The 19,420-nt window shown below is 43.0% G+C and overlaps 1 protein-coding gene across 1 annotated transcript in view; it reads left to right on the forward strand.

Annotated features, from left to right (window-relative positions):
- Positions 1-844: 844 nt before the first annotated feature.
- Positions 845-19,420, forward strand: part of CTTNBP2NL (CTTNBP2 N-terminal like) — a 56,366-nt gene continuing 37,790 nt past the window's right edge. Inside the window, exons 1-3 of the mRNA XM_075559417.1 lie at positions 845-918; positions 16,703-16,823; positions 19,169-19,276. Coding sequence (XP_075415532.1) covers positions 19,178-19,276 — 99 coding nt within the window. The 5' untranslated portion in view covers positions 845-918; positions 16,703-16,823; positions 19,169-19,177. The remainder of the gene's footprint in view (positions 919-16,702; positions 16,824-19,168; positions 19,277-19,420) is intronic.

The following is a 19,420-nucleotide window of genomic DNA, read 5'->3' on the forward strand; positions in this document are numbered from 1 at the left end:
CTTTAGCCCTGGTGGCGTAGTGGTTACGTGTTGGGCTACGATCCAGAAGGTCAGCAGTTCAAAACACCAGCCTTAAGTTACAGTCTCAGAAACCCACAACAGTTCTACCCTTCCCTACAGGGGGCGCTGTGAGTCGGCATGGACTCCAAGGAAGTGAGTTTGGTTTGGGTTTACCTGGAAAGTACCTTCTCTCACTCCTTCCCCCAGGTCCCAACCTGGTGCTTATATCTAGAGAACCCGGAAGGCTTTTCCTCAGTTTATGCCTCTGAACTACAGCAGCATCTATCTCCAGAGCTAACTTCTTCTGCATACCGTAGGAAAGAGGATTATGATTTCCTACGATACCATCTTTGCACCCTTGCTTCCAGCACATCCTCAGGTGCGTCCAAGTAAGAAAAACAGGGGTAGGGAAGCCACCTGACTGAGTCTCCCAGAAGTAATTCTAAAGCAGACACTAACGATCACTTTTCCAAATAATATGGATGAAATCACGCTCCGGGTACCCGCAGCCCGCCATTCCTCGGCTTCCTGAGCCATCAGGGTTTAAAGGCCGAAGCCCTGGGCACAGGTCACCTCAGTGACCGTAAAGACGGTGGAAAGTTGCCGGACCCGGCCTCACCTTCGAACCCGGGACAGAGGAGGGCGCTTCCTACCGGAACTGACGTGCCCTCAATCCCAGCCTGGCTCTCCCCAAACAAAAGGGATCCTGGGCCCCCGGGAGGAGCGTAAATGACATTGGAGAAGCCCCTCCCCCTGCCAGTACGGATTGGTAGTGGCGCTGGAGAGGCGAGGCGGCGATTGGTCGGGATGAATGCCAATCCCCCTGCCTGGCGGCTGAGGGGGAGGGGCCTCGGGGAGCCGTGGATGGGAGCGGGCGGCGGAGGCGGCGGGGAAGCGAGCCCGGAGCGCCGGGAAGAGGTAGGATCTCCTCGGGCTGGGGGCCTGGCGATTGTTGGGCGGCCGCGCGCTCGGGAGAAAATCCAGGGTGGGTCCCCCGGTATCCCCCCGCCAGCTCCTCAGAGGCCGCGCTCTCGCCCCCATCCCCGGAGGGGGCGGGGCCGTCTCCTCCGCCTCCCGGTATTCCCAGAGGAGGCGGCTCCTCAGCCGCGGAGGGTCCCCACGGCTCCTTACCGCTCCCGTTCCACACCGGCCTCCTCAGAAGGGGCTTCCCTCCCGACACCCCTCCTTTCAAGGCTCGAGCTGTCTCCCAGCGCCTCAAGCTAGGAGGGCGCTCGGGTTCCCATTCCTGCCGCCCCCACCCCCATTTTTGTACCCCGGGCCGCCAGGCATCCTTCCCTACACCTGTCCCCACTGGTTAGGGTGGGACCCGAGCTTGTTTCTTCCGTGGCTTAAAATCGGTGCTTTCTAGAACAGAGGGAGGGGGCGAAGCGAAAGCCAAAGACCGGACCCAGACGGCCAGCGCCGCGATAAAGCGCCCCTCCCCTCCTTCATTTCTTCCCATCCCCCACCAGGGTGCCCACAGTCCCTCCCGGCCCCTCGGTCCGCCGTTCTGTGCGGGGCAGAGAGCTCGCCCCCTCCCGGTCTACCCCACTCCACCCCCCACCCCTGCCGACCTAGGAGCGGACAGTGAGTTTCCCTGGACTCCGGAGGAAAAAAATTACCTCCACCTCCACCCCGCGCCCCTTTCAGTCTTTGTGCCCACCCTTCCTGTATGTTCACTCCTTGGGGGAGAACCCGGCTTCTGAAGGGGTTTGAGCCTTGAGTTGTGTCCCCTTTTGCCCTCCACCGGTTTTATTCCCTGGGAACCTGAAACAAGCCGGCCCCTTATATCCCACCGGGAGGTGGGTGTGTTGGGGATCTGCGGAATTGGGTGGGTAGGGATGCCGGGCGGGCAGTAGCCGCCGCGTACTTGGAAACCGCAGCCAGCCGAAGCCGCCTCCCCACGTGGGGTTCCAGCCACGAGTGTGTCTCGTGGTGAGTGGTGGGCTGGTGTGTTCCGCAGGGCGACTGCAGTTAACCTTGAAGGGATAGTTCTGTTGAAACAAAAGGCAGGAAGTGTTTGAAGAAAATTCGGCTTCAGTCGTTGAGGTTTATGATTAATCTGGTCCTGTGGCCTTTGGAAGGCCGCCCTGGTAGCGCAGTGGTTCAGGTGCTGGGCTGCCAACCGAACTGGAAGGTGGACGGTTGGGCCCCATCAACCTGCAGCTGGATGGGAGAAAGCGGAGGCCTCTGACCACTTCCTTCAAGATGTACAGGCTCGGGAACGCCAGTGGGTCAGTTCGGCTCTGCCCTGGAAGGTCCCTCTGAGTCGGAATAGAAGGGAACAGCCACGGGTTTGGGGGAGCCCATTGGTTAAATTACCCCCTCTTTTCATGGCTGGGGCTCACCCTCCACCCCGCCCCAGGGAAAGTCACACCTTTAAAACATAGTACATTGGCTTTACATGACCCAAATCTTTTCATACAATTTAGGGGGCAAAAGAGCAAGAGCCGTTTTAAAATCTCAGCCATAAAGGGTACCTAGGGGCAGGTCAACTCCAGGTATCCACGGGTCTCTGTAGTGTGTTACTAAAGGCTCTGTTAGCTTGGCCTCGGGTCAGCAGCAGCTTAGTGTTGATGCTTTGAGTCCAATGTTAATGCCATTAAATGTCCAGTACGCACCTATGGATCCTAAGGTTGCAATGATCTTTCAGATAGCGGTGTGATTAAACATTGGTGCCACCAGGGCTCCTGCCCTATGGATAGCATTTTTATATGTTAAAATCCGCCATATTTTAGTGAGTTCGTTTTGCTTTTTTTTTTTTTTTTAACTTTCCATCAGCAGTCCTGATCACTATATAATCTCTAGCCAAAGCTAATCTCAAGGCCTTGGGATCACAGAGGGTGATTGAAGTGGCTGTTGTCTTTTACCTTCCTGATTAGACTTCCTGACGGTAATTATTTTTTAATAGTTAAGTTTGGAAGGTTTCAGAGACACCTGTGGTGCTCACAGATCTAGCCTGTGATTGTTCCCACATCTTCAGTAAGAAACAAAAAAATGTGTGTGTGTGTGTGTATTTTGTGGGAAGAGGGGGGGTTCTTCCCAGCAAACACGGAAAGTATACAGTGATAAGAGAATAAAGCAGGGGTCTTCAGCAATAGCAGCAGAAAAAATGAAATGCAGAACAGGAAATCCCAGAAAAATATACCTTGTTAACATGAGCAGAGAACAGAAAATAAACTAAGGGTAGAGACTAAAGAAAGCACTGAAATCACGTGGATTACCAGAGCCTTAATGAGCAGAGGAAAAGTAAAGGATGCACTTTGATATTTGGCACCATAAGTAGGACATGTTTGTTGGATACAATTTGGGACTTGGTGATGTTTTTCTCTAACTTTTTCAACACCTGTTTGGTCATACTGAATGATGAAGAAAAGCATTGTATGTAGAAGGATCTTTATGTATATGTCTAATCTGTCTCATTAGATGATGAATTATTTTAAACTTACGAGCCGTGCTTATAAGGGGTCTTCAAAAAGTTCATGGAAAGATTCCATTATCTTTTCATTCCATTTGTCAACAAGTTTTTTGAAGCCCCTTTTATTACCACCCTCCACCCCTATCTTTTTACCCTTCACAGCACCTAATATGATAGTATGACTTCATGAGTGTTGGTTCTAGTTAGAGGCTCCTGGTGGGACACTGGTGAAAACATTCAGTTGCTGACCAAAAAGGTTCAAGCCCACCAGCCACTTTGAAGGGGACAGAAAGCTTTTAAAGCCTTGAAAACCAACCACATGGGGCAGTTCCACTCTATAAGGTCACTTGAGTCTGAATGGAATCAGCTGACTTGAGGGTGGTGAGTGGTTTGGTTTGATTTGGTTTGGTTTGGTTTGGTTTGGTTTGGGCAAACTAGAAAGATAGGGAATGCACATGGCACAGCTTAGTATGAGTTTTCTACTTTTTGTTTTGACTTTTTTTCTATCTGGTGCTTCATGAAACTCCAGTGTCATAAGTTACTCTAAAATATTGATTTTTTATAAGAAAAGATCTGGTTAGGAAAGATAATGCTGGCGTCATGAACTTGAAGTGTAATCGGTCATGTCAGGATTTTCTTTGAATGTTCTAAGAATCTGATCTGTGGGATTGAAGTGACTTTAGGAAAGCCCTATTAGGAAATAATTGCTGCTTTTTGCTTAAGAATGGTTTCTTAGTGTTGGGTTTTGACAAGCTACTGATCTATTTGGGGATTTTAAAAAATAGAGGTGTAGTGATTTTGTGCTTTCCTAAACTAGCATTAATTCTCTGAAGAGGGGCTCAGAACAGTATGGGGTCCGTGCACTGAATGCAATCATACAGGCTGCTTATTGTAGTCACAGCGCGCTCACTCGACTGTGGGTCTGTGTTGGCAGAAGCAGGTTTGCAGCCCTGCCAGTTCATTTGCAGAACAAGATTGGAACTTTTGGCTTTTACTGAGCGAATAGAGTGGTCTTTCTCTAGGGGCTGCCATTAAGCTGGTGTTGAGTGGCAAGAGATGAAAAGCAGAGATTTCTTTCTAACGGAAATCTGTTTAGTCTCTGGTGGCTCACCCCACGAATGACATGCTAGCCTGTTTCTAAAGGCCCTTTGCTCTTTATTTTCTGAATGCTTGCTACTATTAATTAAAACTCGGGTCTTGCACGTTAAAGTATTTCAGTTAAGGAAAAGGGGGTGATGGGTGTGTATTTATAGTGTTAGGAAGGTCACAGCACAGCCTTTGGAGGTGAGCCTGGGTTCCAGTCCCAGCTCTGCTGCTCCCCTCCTGTGACCCAGTGCAGAGCACATCCTCCTGTCTGCACGAAGCCTCGGTTCACAGCTGTGACGTGGGAAGAATGGTATGTACTTACAGAGTTCAGGGGCTAATAGGTATGGATTGTAAAGCAAGGTGCCCAGCATGTAGGAAGCACTCCCTAATTAGTAAGTTTTATGACCATTATTAGAATGTGAGTTAGACTTTTAAATTAAATATTTGTTTTATGCCAACATTTTAGCAAGAGTGAACAAGTAATATCTAGTCTTAGTTACTCTTTTTGTTTTAAAATTTTCTATAGTTTTCGATAAAATTTTCAAAAAAAACCTCATGAAAACAGTCCGTTATCTTTTTATTCCATTTTTTCCATGAACTTTTTGAGCCTCCCTCATAAAGTTAAGCTCTCCTAAGTAGATGGAAAGAACACTTTCCTACCGTGATCTCAGACATCTCAGATTAAAAGACTTTTTAGGGCTCTGGGCATCTTTCTTGGAGTATATATGTTTAGTAATTTGGCCATGCAAGTCACCTTTCTTAAATGCTTTTGGGGGGGCTGGGGAGAAAAGGCAAGGGATTCCCTTTGCTGATGTCTTCTTTCTGAACAGCCAGTTGCGCCCCTCCAAGCACAAGTACCTCCATCCTGAATTACCTATGAATAGTTTTGTGGATTCTCTGATTACTATACAGAGTTGTACCTTCTATGAAATGTAAGGGCTTTTCTATAGCAATTTTGATTAAAGTCATTTTTGCTTTACTTTTGAAGACAGCTTACACCCCCTCACACATCCCCATGTAAGGAAAGAGCTATGTAATAAACCAACAGAAAACTCATTGTTCCCTGGTTGATTCTGACTCATTTCGGCTCTGTAGGACAGAGTAGAACTGCTTCAGGGGGGTTCCAGAGCTGCAAATCTGAACAGTTGCTGACTACCACAGCTTTCTCATGAAGAACTGCTGGTGTATTTGAACCACCGATCTTTCGGTTAGTAGCCAAGCACTTTAACCACTGTTCTACCAGGGCTCCTGAGCTATTTAATAGGAGCAATCAAAACTGGAGGGAACACAGGTAGAAGTAGAGAGGCTAGGGCAGGGGCTTGTGGATTCAGAAAAACAGGTACTAGCAAGCATTGAAGTAAAGAATGCAGTAATATGGTTTCTTGCTGCCAAGTATTTCCAAACTATATTTCAGGTACAAAACCAAAGCCTCCAATCTATGTGTGTTCTCTGCTGCTCAGTGAATCTTTTCTGCCTTTCTAGAGCCTCAAAGAGTATAATTCTTAATGGTTAGTAAATTTAATAGAAAAGAAAATAAGAGAGTGCAGGATGATTGGGTTGATAGAACCCCACCCCCACTGCACCCCCCAAAAAAAGATGCAGACCCTGGCCTGGCCTTGGAAGTGAGGCTGAAGCGGGCTCAGGGTCTGCCCTCTTAGAAAGGTCAGAGGCAGAGAGGAAAGAGATGGAGATGAACTATAAATTCTGACAGGGGAAAGGACGGAGGAGGGAGGGTGGAGAAGAAATTTGTAAGAAAAACAGAGAAGTGCTAACTTGATTGTGTGGAGGAGACAGATGCCCGGTTCTTGGTTTGTGCTAACTAGTTGCCTGAGTTATCTAGTGCTGCTGTAGCAGATAGACCACACGTGGAAGGTTTTAACCAACAGATATGTATTTCCACAGTTTAGGAGGCTAGACGTCTGAATTCAGGGTGCGGCTTCAAAGGGGAAACTTTCTCCCTCTCTGGGCTTTGGAAGAGGAGTCCTGGTGGCCATAGTGGGTTGGACTGCTAACTACAACGTCAGCAGTTCAAAGCCACCAGCCACTCCTCAGAAGAAAAATGAAACTTCATCCACAGAGGCAGTTCTGCCCTGCCAATAGAGGAGGCAGTGGGTTTGGATTTTAGGGCTGGGCTCTAAAGATAGGTCCTTTCCTTGTCTCTTCAGCTTTTGCTTTCTGGCTCCTGGAAACTGTCCAAGGGTCTTGGCCTCTATCTTACCCCATCTCTGCTTTCCTTGTTGTTTATATCTCAAAAGAGATAGACTCTAACAGCAAGCAATGGTAATCTTCTCCGTTAACATAACAAAGACACCATTCCCAAATGAGTTTATCACCACTAGCATTCAGGCCGCAATTTACTTCGCTCCCTTCAGGCAACACAATTCAACCCAGAACCCTAGTCTAGTCCTTTCTGTTGTGTGGCAGCTTCTACCACACTGGTTCTTTTTTTTCCCATTCATTTTTATTGGGGGCTCCTGCAACTCTTATCACAATCCATACATCCATCCATTGTGTCAAGCACATTTGTACATTTGTTGCCATCATCATTCTCAAAGCATTTGCTTTCTACTTGAGCCCTTGGTATCAGCTCTTCATTTTTTCCCCTTCCTCCCCACCCCCCTGGTTCTTAACTCGTTTAATGTATTGAGAGGCAGAAGAGACGGATAATCTTTCTGGTCTACTTCTGTATATCAGCTTCTTTCTGTTGCGCCTTGTCCTTAAATTGAGGACACAGAACAAAAAATGTTTATAAGGTGCTGTCATCCAAAGGCTTCTTCTCCATTTTCAAACCCATAGCCCTGCTCACACTAGCCACACACTTGACGCCTTCTTCTGGGGGTCTCATAACTTCTCATTCAGCATGTCTCACACCATACTCATCCTTTCCCTTCCTGAAACCAGTTCCTTTTCTAACGTCCCAGTTTCTGTTACTGGCATCAGCACCCAGTCTCAGAACATCAGCTGATCTGGGATCATTTCCCCTCTCGCCTCCCTAAACGGCATCAGTCACCAAGTGACTGTAAAACCTTGTTCACATTTCTTCTCTCAGTCTTCGCTTTGCCACAGTTACTCACCATCATAGCTCACATCCTTTTTCCCCTCATTCTTAGATTGTTATGTGTTCTGACCACTCTTTCTGCCTCCTGTTTCTCCTTAGTCAAGTCAGCTGCACATTCCCAAGCCTTGCAGTTAGCTGCTGTTAGCCTTCCTAAAGGGAGGTGCTTGTTGTGATAGGCACCAGCTTTCCACTTTTGGAAAGATTGAACTGTATTAGCTGGAGCTTTAAGGACTCTACGAGGGGCTTCCAGAAGTTTGTGGAGCAACTGAATGAAAAGGTAAGAATTTTTCCCACTAACCTTTGGGGGACCCCAAGTCCAGTTCTCTCCAAGCCTGTTTGGATTCAGCCAGCCTTCGTTTGGTGCCCCCTTTGTAACTGCAAGGAGCGCTGGGGGCCTGGGGGTTAAGAGTTGGCTACAAGCTGAAAGGGCAGTGAGTTGAACCCACCAGCTGCTCTGCTTCCATAAAGCTTTAGTGGCCTCAAAAACCCTCCTTGGATCTCACAGGCTGGTGTGCTTCTTCCATGCGGGCTTTGTTGCTTCTGAGCTAGATGGTCACTTGTTTACCTTTAAGACCCAGGCTGCTATATCTTTTGATAGCCAGACACCTTCAGCTTTCTTCCCCACATTTGCTTTTGCACCCATTTGTCTTCAGTGATCATATCAGGGAGGTGAGCACACAGTGATAAGATTTTTTGTTCTGATGATGCCTGATACCTGATCCCTTCGACACCTTGTGATCTCACAGGCTGGGTGTGCTTCTTCCATGTGGGCTTTGTTGCTTCTGAGCTAGATGGCCACTTGTTTACCTTTAAGCTTTTAAGACCCCAGATGCTATATCTTTTGATAGCCAAGCACCATCAGCTTTCTTCCCCACATTTACCTATTCATCCACTTTGTCTTCACTGGTTGTATCGGGAGGGTGAGCATCATAGAATGGCAATTTAATAGAAGAAAGTATTCTTGCATTGAGGGAGTACTTGAGTGGAAGCCCAATGTCCTTCTCCTACCTTAATACTAAACCTATAAATATATGCACATGGGGTGTCTAAGGGATCAGGTATCAGGCATCATCAGAACAAGAAATCACTCAGTGAATGAGGGAGGGAGTGCGGAGTAGAGACCCAAAGCCCATTTGTAGGCCACTGGACATCCCCTTAAAGAAAGGGCTCAGGAGGAGACAAGCCCGTCAGGGTGTGACATAGCAATGATGAAACATACAACTTTCCTCTAGTTCCTAAATGATTCCTCCTCCCCCACTATCATGACCCAAATTCTACCTTACAAATCTGGCTAGACCAGAGGATGTATACTGGTACAAATTGGAACTGGAAACACAGGGAATCCAGAGTGGATGATCCCTTCAGGACCAGTGGTGTGAGTGGCGATACTGGGAGGGCGGAGGGAAGGTGGGCTGGAAAGGGGGAACCAATTACAAGGATCTACATGTGACCTCCTCCCTGGGGATGGAAAACAGAAGAGTAGATGAGGGGAGATGTCGGACAAGGCAAGATATGACAAAATAATTATAAATTATCAAGGGTTCATGAGGGAGGGAGGAGTGGGGGAGGGAGGGGAAAAAATGAGGAGCTGATTGATGCCAGGGCCCTTAGGGGGAGAGCAAATGTTTTGAGAATGATGAGGGCAATGAATGTACAGATGCGCTTTACACAATTGATGTATGGATGGATGGTGATAAGAGTTGTGTGACTCCCTAATAAAATGATTTTTAAAAAAGACCAAAAAAACCAACCCTCCTCTGACCCATAGGGTCCCTGTGAGTCTAAACTGATATGATGCTATCAGTGGATTTTCGAGTTTTGATTGTAAAAGAGATTGCTAAGTGCTGAGAATCAAGCAGTTGCTTGGAAGAGGTCAGAGTCCTGTGAGGCAGAAGCTGGGAAAGTAAGTAAATGCATTGACATATTAGATCTGATAGCCGCTCCCAAGATATTAAATAAGATAGGTACATATCCATTATTCATTTCACATAATGTAAAAAATAGCTCTGGTATTTTTAGAAAACCCATTACAAGTCATTCCAAGTTAAAATTGTGACTTGACTGGAAGCAGTGAAAATGCAGTGGGAACAAAGGCTTCATGTGTCTGCTAAAGGTGCAGAAAGCTAATGTAGGCAGAAGAGTGCCCTTTTCCTCTTCCCAACCTGAGTGTGGACATCTTCAGCCTGGGTGTGTGGCGTGCCTGTCCCAAAGCTGCCTTTCCCCGAGCTGGCCGGGCAGGCTCCTCCTCCAAGCTTATCAACAGCCGACCATGTCAGAAGACTCAACTGCTTTTGATGTTTGAATAGGAAATGAATGGTAGACACCAGCCACCTTCCTTACACATTAACCCTTATAGCAATATGTACTCCAGGGATGAGAAGTCGGAGAACTGACCAGCCACTAACTCACTAAAGCCATGCAGCAACCTGTTAGAACATGCCTGGTTATTCCCATTTAGCAAATGAAGAATGTAAAGGTTAGGTTTGATTAAGGCACTATTCCTGTCAGCCCCAGGGGCCAGGCCCTTTCCACTGCTGCACAGAGCCACCCTGGAGAAACAGCGTTTCCAAAGGCCCTTGGAGTAAGAAAAATTGCTAGGTTTGTTGTTAGTGATTGTCAACTGATTACAAATTGTGAAGCTTTTCTTTTTTTTTTTTTTCATCAGTAATCTGATTTGGAAGGCAAAACAACATTGCCGGTCACATTTCTGGAGGCCTGCAAGCAGCTGCTGTTCTGTTTTGGTTTTGGTGCAATACAGGATGAGTCGGGGTAAAGGCGTAGTTAAAATCAAGGCTTCGGTTCATTCCTATTTAGTCCCCAGCTGAAAATTCTCTTTTCCACCCTAGAGGTACTGAAGCAGAATCTACATTTTAAACAGATCCCCTGTTTGGAATCAACTTGATGGCAACTACAACCACACACACAAATTAGAAGGCTCAAGTGGAGATCTGGTTAAAAATAGAGATTCTGCTTAAGTTTATGTTTGGTGGAAAGGCAAATTCTCAGCACAGGGTCAATGGAAATGAACTGGTTGGAAGCCCTGACTAGAAACACAGATATACCTGCACTGGTTTGGACTCCTCCTCCATACTGTGTGCTCTTGATCTTCTACCCAGTTAGGGTCCTGATGGAGTCTATGACTTCATCCTAAGTTAACTTTTGAAGGGATTTTGCATTCCAGACTGTCTGTAAACTTGTGGCCCATGAATCATTTTACTGGAAATAAAGGGTTATTGAAGTCAATCTACTTCATGTGTGGTATTTAGTAAACCATGGCGGCTCTATTACAGAAAATAAAAATTGGCGTGGTGGGAGGTAGATAGCTGATACAGACATATTCCATTTACACATAGCCTTGAAATAGCCCAAACTTCTGACAATGCTCTGATGTGAAAAGACATACCATTTTGTATTTTAATGGGGAAAATTGTACTGACTTAACAAGTATTACTCATTTTCATTAACATCCATTCTAGTCACACCTGGGCCCCCTGAGTTGGAATCCATTCGATGACAGCCACCAACAGCCACAAAGCCAACGAATGCAGTTCTTCTGGTTTGGCCTCCTCTCAGATGAGAACACTTGAAAGGATGTAAACAGATATCCAAGTAGATAGACCTGTTTTTAATAGCTCTGTGTTAATGCCCTCATTTTGGGCTTGAGATGGTTGAATATTATATATATATATACACACACACATATATAGAGAGAGAAGTGGCCTCATGCCCATAGACAAACAATTCATATATATATGAATTTTTTTATTTGTTATATTTATTTATTTATTTTAACAATTTATTGGGGCTCATACAATTCTTTTCACAGTTCATACATATACATACATCAATTGTATAAAGCACATCTGTACAGTTTTTGCCCTAATCATTTTTTTCTCTTTTCTTCTTTTACATTTTATTAGGGACTCATACAACTCTTACCACAATCCATACATATACATACATCAATTGTATAAAGCACATCCATACATTCCCTGCCCCAATCATGCTCAAGGCATTTGCTCTCCACTTATATATGAATTTTACTCAACAACATATAGGAGAAACAGTGGGAGAAATCCCCCCCCCCCACCACCACCCACACCCAGCACACAGTGAAACAGTAAGATAACAGTGACACAAGAGGTGCATGAGTCTTAAAAAACTTAAAATAAGAATCTGATACCAGTCATGGCATCCCAGAAAGTGGATTAGCAGTGGATCTTCGAGAAGAAGAAAAAACAAGAGTGTTAGACTAATTCTCCTTTGCTGTGTTCTTCAGTGGTTCACAGAACAACTCTGGGCTTCAGTTCTCATTTGTAAAATGAATACTGAGTTAAATTATCTCTGAGGTCCTTTCTAGCTCTGTGAATCCTGTTTAGCTGAGGTCTTTCACCATACCGTTCCTCTTGTTGATACAAAGAGATCAAATGTGAACCAGAGCAGCAGGGGTTCCCAAGGGAGCCTCCAGAGTCTAGTGATCTGGGTTCAAATCCCATTTTTGATATATACTAGCTGTGGGACTTTGAGCAAGTTGTTTAGCTTCTGCATCTCAGTTTTCCCACCTGTGGAACTGGGATAATTATGAGGATGAATTAGATGGTTATAGTAACTGTCCACCTAAGTTATGAGATTTGATTTAGCTACTCTATACTTCATACTTAAACAATGCCTGGCACAGAGTAGTGTTTGGCTCATTAATATGTATCTTCGTTATTACTATGTTACTGCTTGAATTCTTAAAAAGCTATGATAAGAACTCTGAGGTTGTAGTGATAAATATGAACTACAGTAATATTACTAATTTCTGTTCTAAGCACAAATCAAAAACTCCACTCTTAGAATCAGCTTTGAATATAAAGTACTGTGTATTTAAGTAGAATACAGCAGAATTCTAAATGTCGCCCTTTAAGGGTATTAGTGTAAATTACAGAACTGGTCTCTGGAGGCCTATTGCAGAGTGTATATTGGCAGTATTGAGTGAATAAGCATCATGATCCCTTAGCACCATCATAATTTTAAGTATACTATTTATACTATATGCATTTCAGGATGAGTCAAAACCTCCTTTCTCAAGGGTCCTGAAATGTACCAGCTCTGAAACACTCCCTAAGCCATTCTGTTTTCTATACTGCTTCTCCATCGTCGGGGTAGAAAAAGCAGGAAAAGCAGATCCATAAGATAAAGCAAGGCATTCTGAGAAATATCCCGATAGGGTGATAAAATTGTTGTCATATATGGTCTTTTAAAGTGGAGTAGTTAGTACTTCTTACTCAACTGCTGTCAAGTAGATTCCAACTCATGGTGTCTCTAAAAAGGTAGAAACCCTTGTAGGTTTCTGAGACTGTAATTCTCGACAGAATCGTAGAAAACTTCATCTTTCTTCCTCGGAGTGGCTGGTAATGTTGAATGACTGACTAGCCACTAGTAGCCCAGTTTTTTTTCAGGAGAACAAAACCCCCAAGAATAGCTTTACTTCAACTGAAGGAGGCGTCATTTGATATAGTGGCCACCGATGCTTACAGGACATAATATTTAGAATTCAGTAAAATGAGATTTTGTATCTTGATTTTAGAATTTTTGTAAGTAATAACAAAAACAGCTTTCTGTGGCAAAGGTACAGAAATTTTCTTGATCTTAGTTGCTTCCTTTTTTAGAAGAGTATTTTATGGTAACAGATTGATGTTTTCCTTGCAGACCTGACCCTAACATGCCAAAAGTAGGGGAAAGGGGGTCATTTGAAAGATTGTCCCTCTTACTCCACATCCATAAATCAGTGTTCTGAAAAACCACTTAGGCCAGAGGGTAGGGAATCTTAACTCTTTTGAGATATTTAAAGTAATTCATTTGTTAAAGTAATACCTTCCACTACAGTGTGAGTTTAATGTGGGTACATTTCTTGAAAATAGCAGTGCGTAGTTGGCCATATTTTAGATTTAGTATTTATAAACTTCATACATTTTTATTTTTCATTGCATATACACTGGTTTTTATAAGAAAGTACAGTATCTAATGGAAAGCTATCAGAAACATTTATTTTGTAATTTAGGTTCAGCTCTTTGAGTTTTAAGAATTAACTGTGTGTGTGTGTGTGTGTGTGTGTGTGTGTGTGTGTGTGTGTGAAAGATTCTATACATAATCAGAAATTTGGCTTTGCATCTTTGCTCGGATCTGATCACTAACACCAAAAATTTAATGACTCATCTCAACTTAGTAATAGCTCAAGTATAAATTTCTTACATTTTATACCTAAGTGTATATTAAAGAATTATGTAAGCATGATCTCCTAGGTAAAATATTTCATTGTTTTGGTTTTGAAATATATATAATACATATACTGTGCATATTTTCTTGTCAGTAATATCTGACATCTCCAAGTCTTGCTTTTGCTCTTTTAGCATTTAGGAAGAAAGCCTTCAATCCCACATAAAGACAAACCCACACCCAGATACTGGACAGACAAGCATTTTGACTGTAATCTGCCCTGCCCTACAGTTTATAGAGCATAGACTTTGTTTGGGGTGTTTATTCTCCTGCTTCCACCTCATCACTATAATCAAAAGGCAACAAGAATTCCGAGTTCCAGAGCAGACGCTGGGACTGGAGGGAATAGAAAGGCCCAAAGAGAATTAAGCAGAATGAAGGAGCTTGGGTATTAACCAGAGAGGGAAAGGCAGGAATAAAACAGAGCGGCTTACTTAGGCATACTCGGCCCTGCAGTTTAGGAGCTAGAGCAGGAGTGCTCTTCTTGATACCATAGTTCTTTGAATTTGTTGGCACATGAAAGTTCTTGTTGAAAGCACTCATGCTAGTGTGGCTGTTGGACTTGATTTGGTGAGAAGTAGCATAAAACAAAGCAGATTCATTGTCATCAAGTCAATTGACCCTATAGGACAAGGTAGAACTGTCCCTTTGAGTTTCTGAGACAGTAACTCTAGGGGATTAGAAAGCCTCATCTTTCTCCCTCTCAGAGAGGCTGATGACTTCAAACTACTACACCTCCAGGGCTTCTTTGAAAAAGTAGCATGTAGATAAATCAAATAGGATGCCAGGCAAACTCGTGTGTGAATTCACTAGCTGATGCCAAAAAAAGTGAGGTTTGTTTTTTATTATAGGTTTATCCCTTAAACAATGTATTTTCCCATTTTCTTAATATATATACCTCTTTTATTTTCCTATTTTATGTGTATGTGCGTATTTTAAAAATTTAGACAACTCTAAAGCTTATGATAGCTGGCTGTACCGCAGAGTATGGTAACAAATCCAAATAACTTGTCCTTAAGTGCTTTTTATTTTAAATTTATAGACTTTTAACATTCCCTAGACGGAAATGTCTATATCAACACAATAAGGAAATGTGGATCTTGGAGAGAATCTAATGGGAGGAGTAAATTAAGCATCTGGTTTAAATGATCTTGCCGTTTGAAGTCACTTAATGAGTGATGACAATGACAAGTCACAGCTCAATTAGAAAATAAGTAGGGAATGAGTCTATAGACGGCAATATGGCTTTTCAAAGATCTGGCCATCAGATGTGTAATATGGGTTAAGAACAGACTTTCTTGAAAACCCTGAGTCACATAATTTAGATGTTGGGCATAAATTGATGGAGTAGCATATCCAATGTTTGTAGATATGTAAATTCTGGTGGTAGAGTGGTTATAAGCTGCTAATTGCAAAGCCAGCAGTTCAAAACCACCAGCCACTACTGGGAGAAAGACAGGACTTTCTCTTCCAGACAAGAGTTAATCTTGGAAACCCAGAGGCAGTTCTACCCTCCCTTGTAGGGTTGCTATGAGTCAACGTCGACTGGATAGAAGGGAGTTTAGAGTTTTTTTTGGTATTCTTGTTATTGACTACAGAACAAACCCGAACCTCCTCCCCTAAGTTTAGAGATTTCTAATTGGCTTAATGATTAATTTTGGGTGAGTGGAACAAGCATTTATTGCATTGCATTATTTCTCCTTCAACACTGTATCTATTTGACTGTTGGGTTTCAGGCTTTCTGACTTGGTACCTGTCTTCATTACTTAGTGTTGCCGTCACAGAACTCTCACTAGTGGGTGACTTCAGACAAACATTGCAGGAGGCTAGACGTCTGAATTTAGAGCCCTGCCTTAAGAGGAAGGCTTTCTCTCAGTGTTGGCTCTGGGCCAAGGCCCTTTGCTGTCCCAAGCTTTTGTTCTTGGGCCATCTTCATGTAGTTTAGTAACTCTCTCTGCATCTATATTTCCTAGTAACAAAGAAAACCCATTCTCTCATGGGATTATAACGACAGGGACAGAGGTTAGGATTTGCAACACATATATTGGAATGATGCGCAGGTCAGTCCATAACCAAAAGCAAACAAACAAACTCACTGCCATGTCGTCACTTCTGACTCATGGCCACCCTGTGAGACAGGGTGTCACTGTTTATGGGAGAAGAATGCCTGGTCTTTGTCCTGAAGATGGCTGGTGGTCACCAGGATGCCTTACAATCCATACCAGTACTTTAAGATTCAGGACCAATATCTGTATATATTTTATCAAATAAACTTGGAAGCCTATAATTTTTTTTAAAAGCTTGCTGAGTCTAACACACAGGAAAACGAATAGAATAAATGAGTGAAAATGGGGGAAAGAGACACTGAGGATAACTTTATAGACAAAGTCAAAATGGTAACAGATTCATGTGTGCATTTATGGATTATCAGGAGGTATAAGGATGAGAATTTTTCCTAGTACCAGTTTGGAGATTGGAAAAATCATTAAATTCAATGATAATTGTGCTACTTTTCTGAGTGTATTATACATAAGTCATGATTCAAACATAAACTTTTGTCAACTCAGGGAGAGAAAGAAAGTTTTTTCTAATGATATTCAGAAATTGGACCTTGACATGACAGTGGATGTCTAAAGTTAAACAGATTTCCAAGCTCTCGCCTGCTCTATTACTGCAGTGGAATCCCTCCTGTGCCGCCCCCCCCCTCCCCGCCCCCCCCCCCCCCAGAACTCCACTTCAGCAGGAAGACCTGGTATTTGGTCGATAGTGGCCTATAGCTGCCAGGATTCATTAAGGATAATGACAGTCAACATTTATGGGATTTACCAACATGTTTACAGTATGGTCTTATGGATAATAAATTTCTTATTATTTTGCAGGATTGACTACTCTCCCACTATGCTGGCAGCATTTTAAGTATATTTGTCAATTTTCCAAATTTTAACTGAAGAAAACCGTAGAGTTTATTATTGACTAGAGTGTGAATCTACCAATTATCAGGTCAGTATCATACCCCCACCCCATGTCATTGCCACGCCCAAATAGCATAACTCTTTCATTTCCCTTTCCCACAAAAAAGTATTCTAATGTCCTGTCTATGGAGATTAGATTCTAAATGTATAAAGCACGAATGAACCATGAAGATTTATTATTTCTAAAGAAAATGGCTTCGTTCTGGATTGAGCTCAAACAGATTTGGTGGTTCTCAAGTTACATAGCTGTGGCTTTATTTTTCCTGTGTCCTATGTGAATTGTCATCACTTTGTGTGGACACCAAGCTAAATGAGTTGGTACATATTAGCAAAATTTTCCAGATATTAACATCTGTGTGCAGAAGTGAGTGATTTGCAGATGCAGAAATAACAAGTAAGAATGTTGTTCATTGTATCATTGACAAGGAGTAGATTTTTAAAAAATCATTTTATTGGGGGCTCATAGAGCTCTTATCACAATACATACATACATACATGTGTCAAGCATATTGTACATTTGCTGCCATCATCATTCTTAAAACATTTGCTTTCTACTTGAGCCCTTGGTATCAGCTTCTCATTTTTTCCCCTCCCTCTCCCACCATCCCTCCCCCACAAACTCTTGATAATTTATAAATCTACTGTGTGGTCAGAGATTTTGTACAGCTTGTCCCGGGACACAGTCTAACAACACAGTGAAGTATGCATTTTCTAGGCGTTCTCTCTCTCTCTGGAAGGAATCAATGACTCTTTTGTGTGCCCCTAAAATTCAGTGTGCTCCTGAGAATTGGGGATTAACTGCAGAGTGTGTGAACTATTGTTGGGATTCGCTGTACAGAAAACTATTCTGAGGGTCGGCAACTTGGAGGTAAAAAGTAAGAGAAGGAAAATGGTCCTTGTGCTGCTTATGTGTCTCAGCATACCTGGTGGTCGGAAGACCCTTCAAGGATTGTAACGTCCAAATTCTTTCTGTCTGTGTATGGTTTGTGAGAAATTAACCTTGTGGAAAGGATTATGTGTGTGCCATACAATTTCCCACTTAATACATTTCCAAAGGTGCAAAGTCTTATGTAAATGTGAGCTCATTAAGTCAAATTAATTCAGTTTTTAGAAACTTGGCCAATTAGGTATGATGTTTAAACAATATACTTTTAAGAAGTCATTTAAAAGTATATTTGGTTACCTTTAAACCTGTTTTGTTACGCACATTATAAATATTTTGATAGATGTTCTCAGTAAAAGAAACAAAATTTTCTCTCTTACTCTTGCCAACCATTATCTTCACTCAGACCCCAGGTAAGCTGTTTTCAGCAACATCTCAGTTATCTAATGCTGCCGAAACGGAAGTGCCACAGGACTATGGCAAACAAATCTCTTTCCTCTCAGTGAAACTAAAATCACACTCACAACCCTATCGGACAGGGTAGAACTGCCCCTGTGGGTTTGCTCTTTATAGGCATAGAAAACCCCATCTTTCTCTCACAGGGGGCTGGGGTGTGTGTGTTAATTTTGAACGGCTGACCTTGTGGATCTATACCCCCATGAAGCTACAGGTCCAAATTGAGTGCTCTACACAGTCAGAGACATGATCCCTGAAAGAAGAGTCTTTCACAAGTCTAAATTCAGAGCACAGCTTAAGGGGAAGGTTTTCTCTCTGTGGGCTGTGGAGCAAGGTTCCTTTCTCTTCAGATTCTGCTTCCTGGCTCCTTGGAGATCTTGTCCTTGGCATCTACTTACATCATCTCTCTCGGCTTGCTTGCTTAATCTCTTATCTCTCCAAAAAGTCTGACTGATACACTGTACACTAATTTTTGCTCATTAGTATAACCAGGTCTGCCCATCCCCAAATAGGATTATAACCACAAGCATAGAGGTTAGGATTGATAGCATATATTCAGGGGTCCATAATTCAAACCCTAACAAGAGGGATACCAGATGTTTTATACACAGTTTTGGAATTTTGATTATCTAAAACTGGGATTATTTTCATGGCCTGACAAATTTTCAGTTTAATAGTGTTCATGGTAAACACTTTGACCTAAATATCTAGCCACAAGATGAGTGGCTAAATGTTGTCTGGACTTTCTAGGAGTTTTGCTTAGAAATCATGCAGGAAAAATGATGAAAAGTTGATCTTGTGAGTAGTTATGAAATCAGCAACTAAAGAGAATCTTAGTTGCTAATGCTGCTCATTTATGATTAACACTAGACAGCTGTTATCTATTTATTTGTAACCATTCCCTTTCTTAAAGCACTTTATACTATAACTGTTGCTCTTGTCTGTCTCAGGCTCCCCCTTCCTGTACAAATTATGTGGCATTATCTCTGCTGTCGTCTAGACCAAAGGTTGTCTGATTGTTGGCCTTGTTTCAGTCTTTCAGGATGAATCTGGAAAAACTCAGCAAGCCTGAACTCCTGACACTCTTCAGTATTCTTGAAGGAGAGGTTGAAGCAAGGGACCTTGTTATAGAAGCATTAAAGGTATGTTAAAAGGGTGTGGGGTGGGGAGGATGATAAATTAGCATGTTTTTTTAAAGTTGCTTAAGTGATTGTGAATTATTTAATGAGGCTGTTTCCATAGTCACATTAAAGTTTCCATAGTCACATTAAATCTGTCTGGGTGTA

This window comes from Tenrec ecaudatus, chromosome 1 (genome assembly GCF_050624435.1).
Source record: "Tenrec ecaudatus isolate mTenEca1 chromosome 1, mTenEca1.hap1, whole genome shotgun sequence".
Classification (NCBI taxonomy): domain Eukaryota; kingdom Metazoa; phylum Chordata; class Mammalia; order Afrosoricida; family Tenrecidae; genus Tenrec; species Tenrec ecaudatus.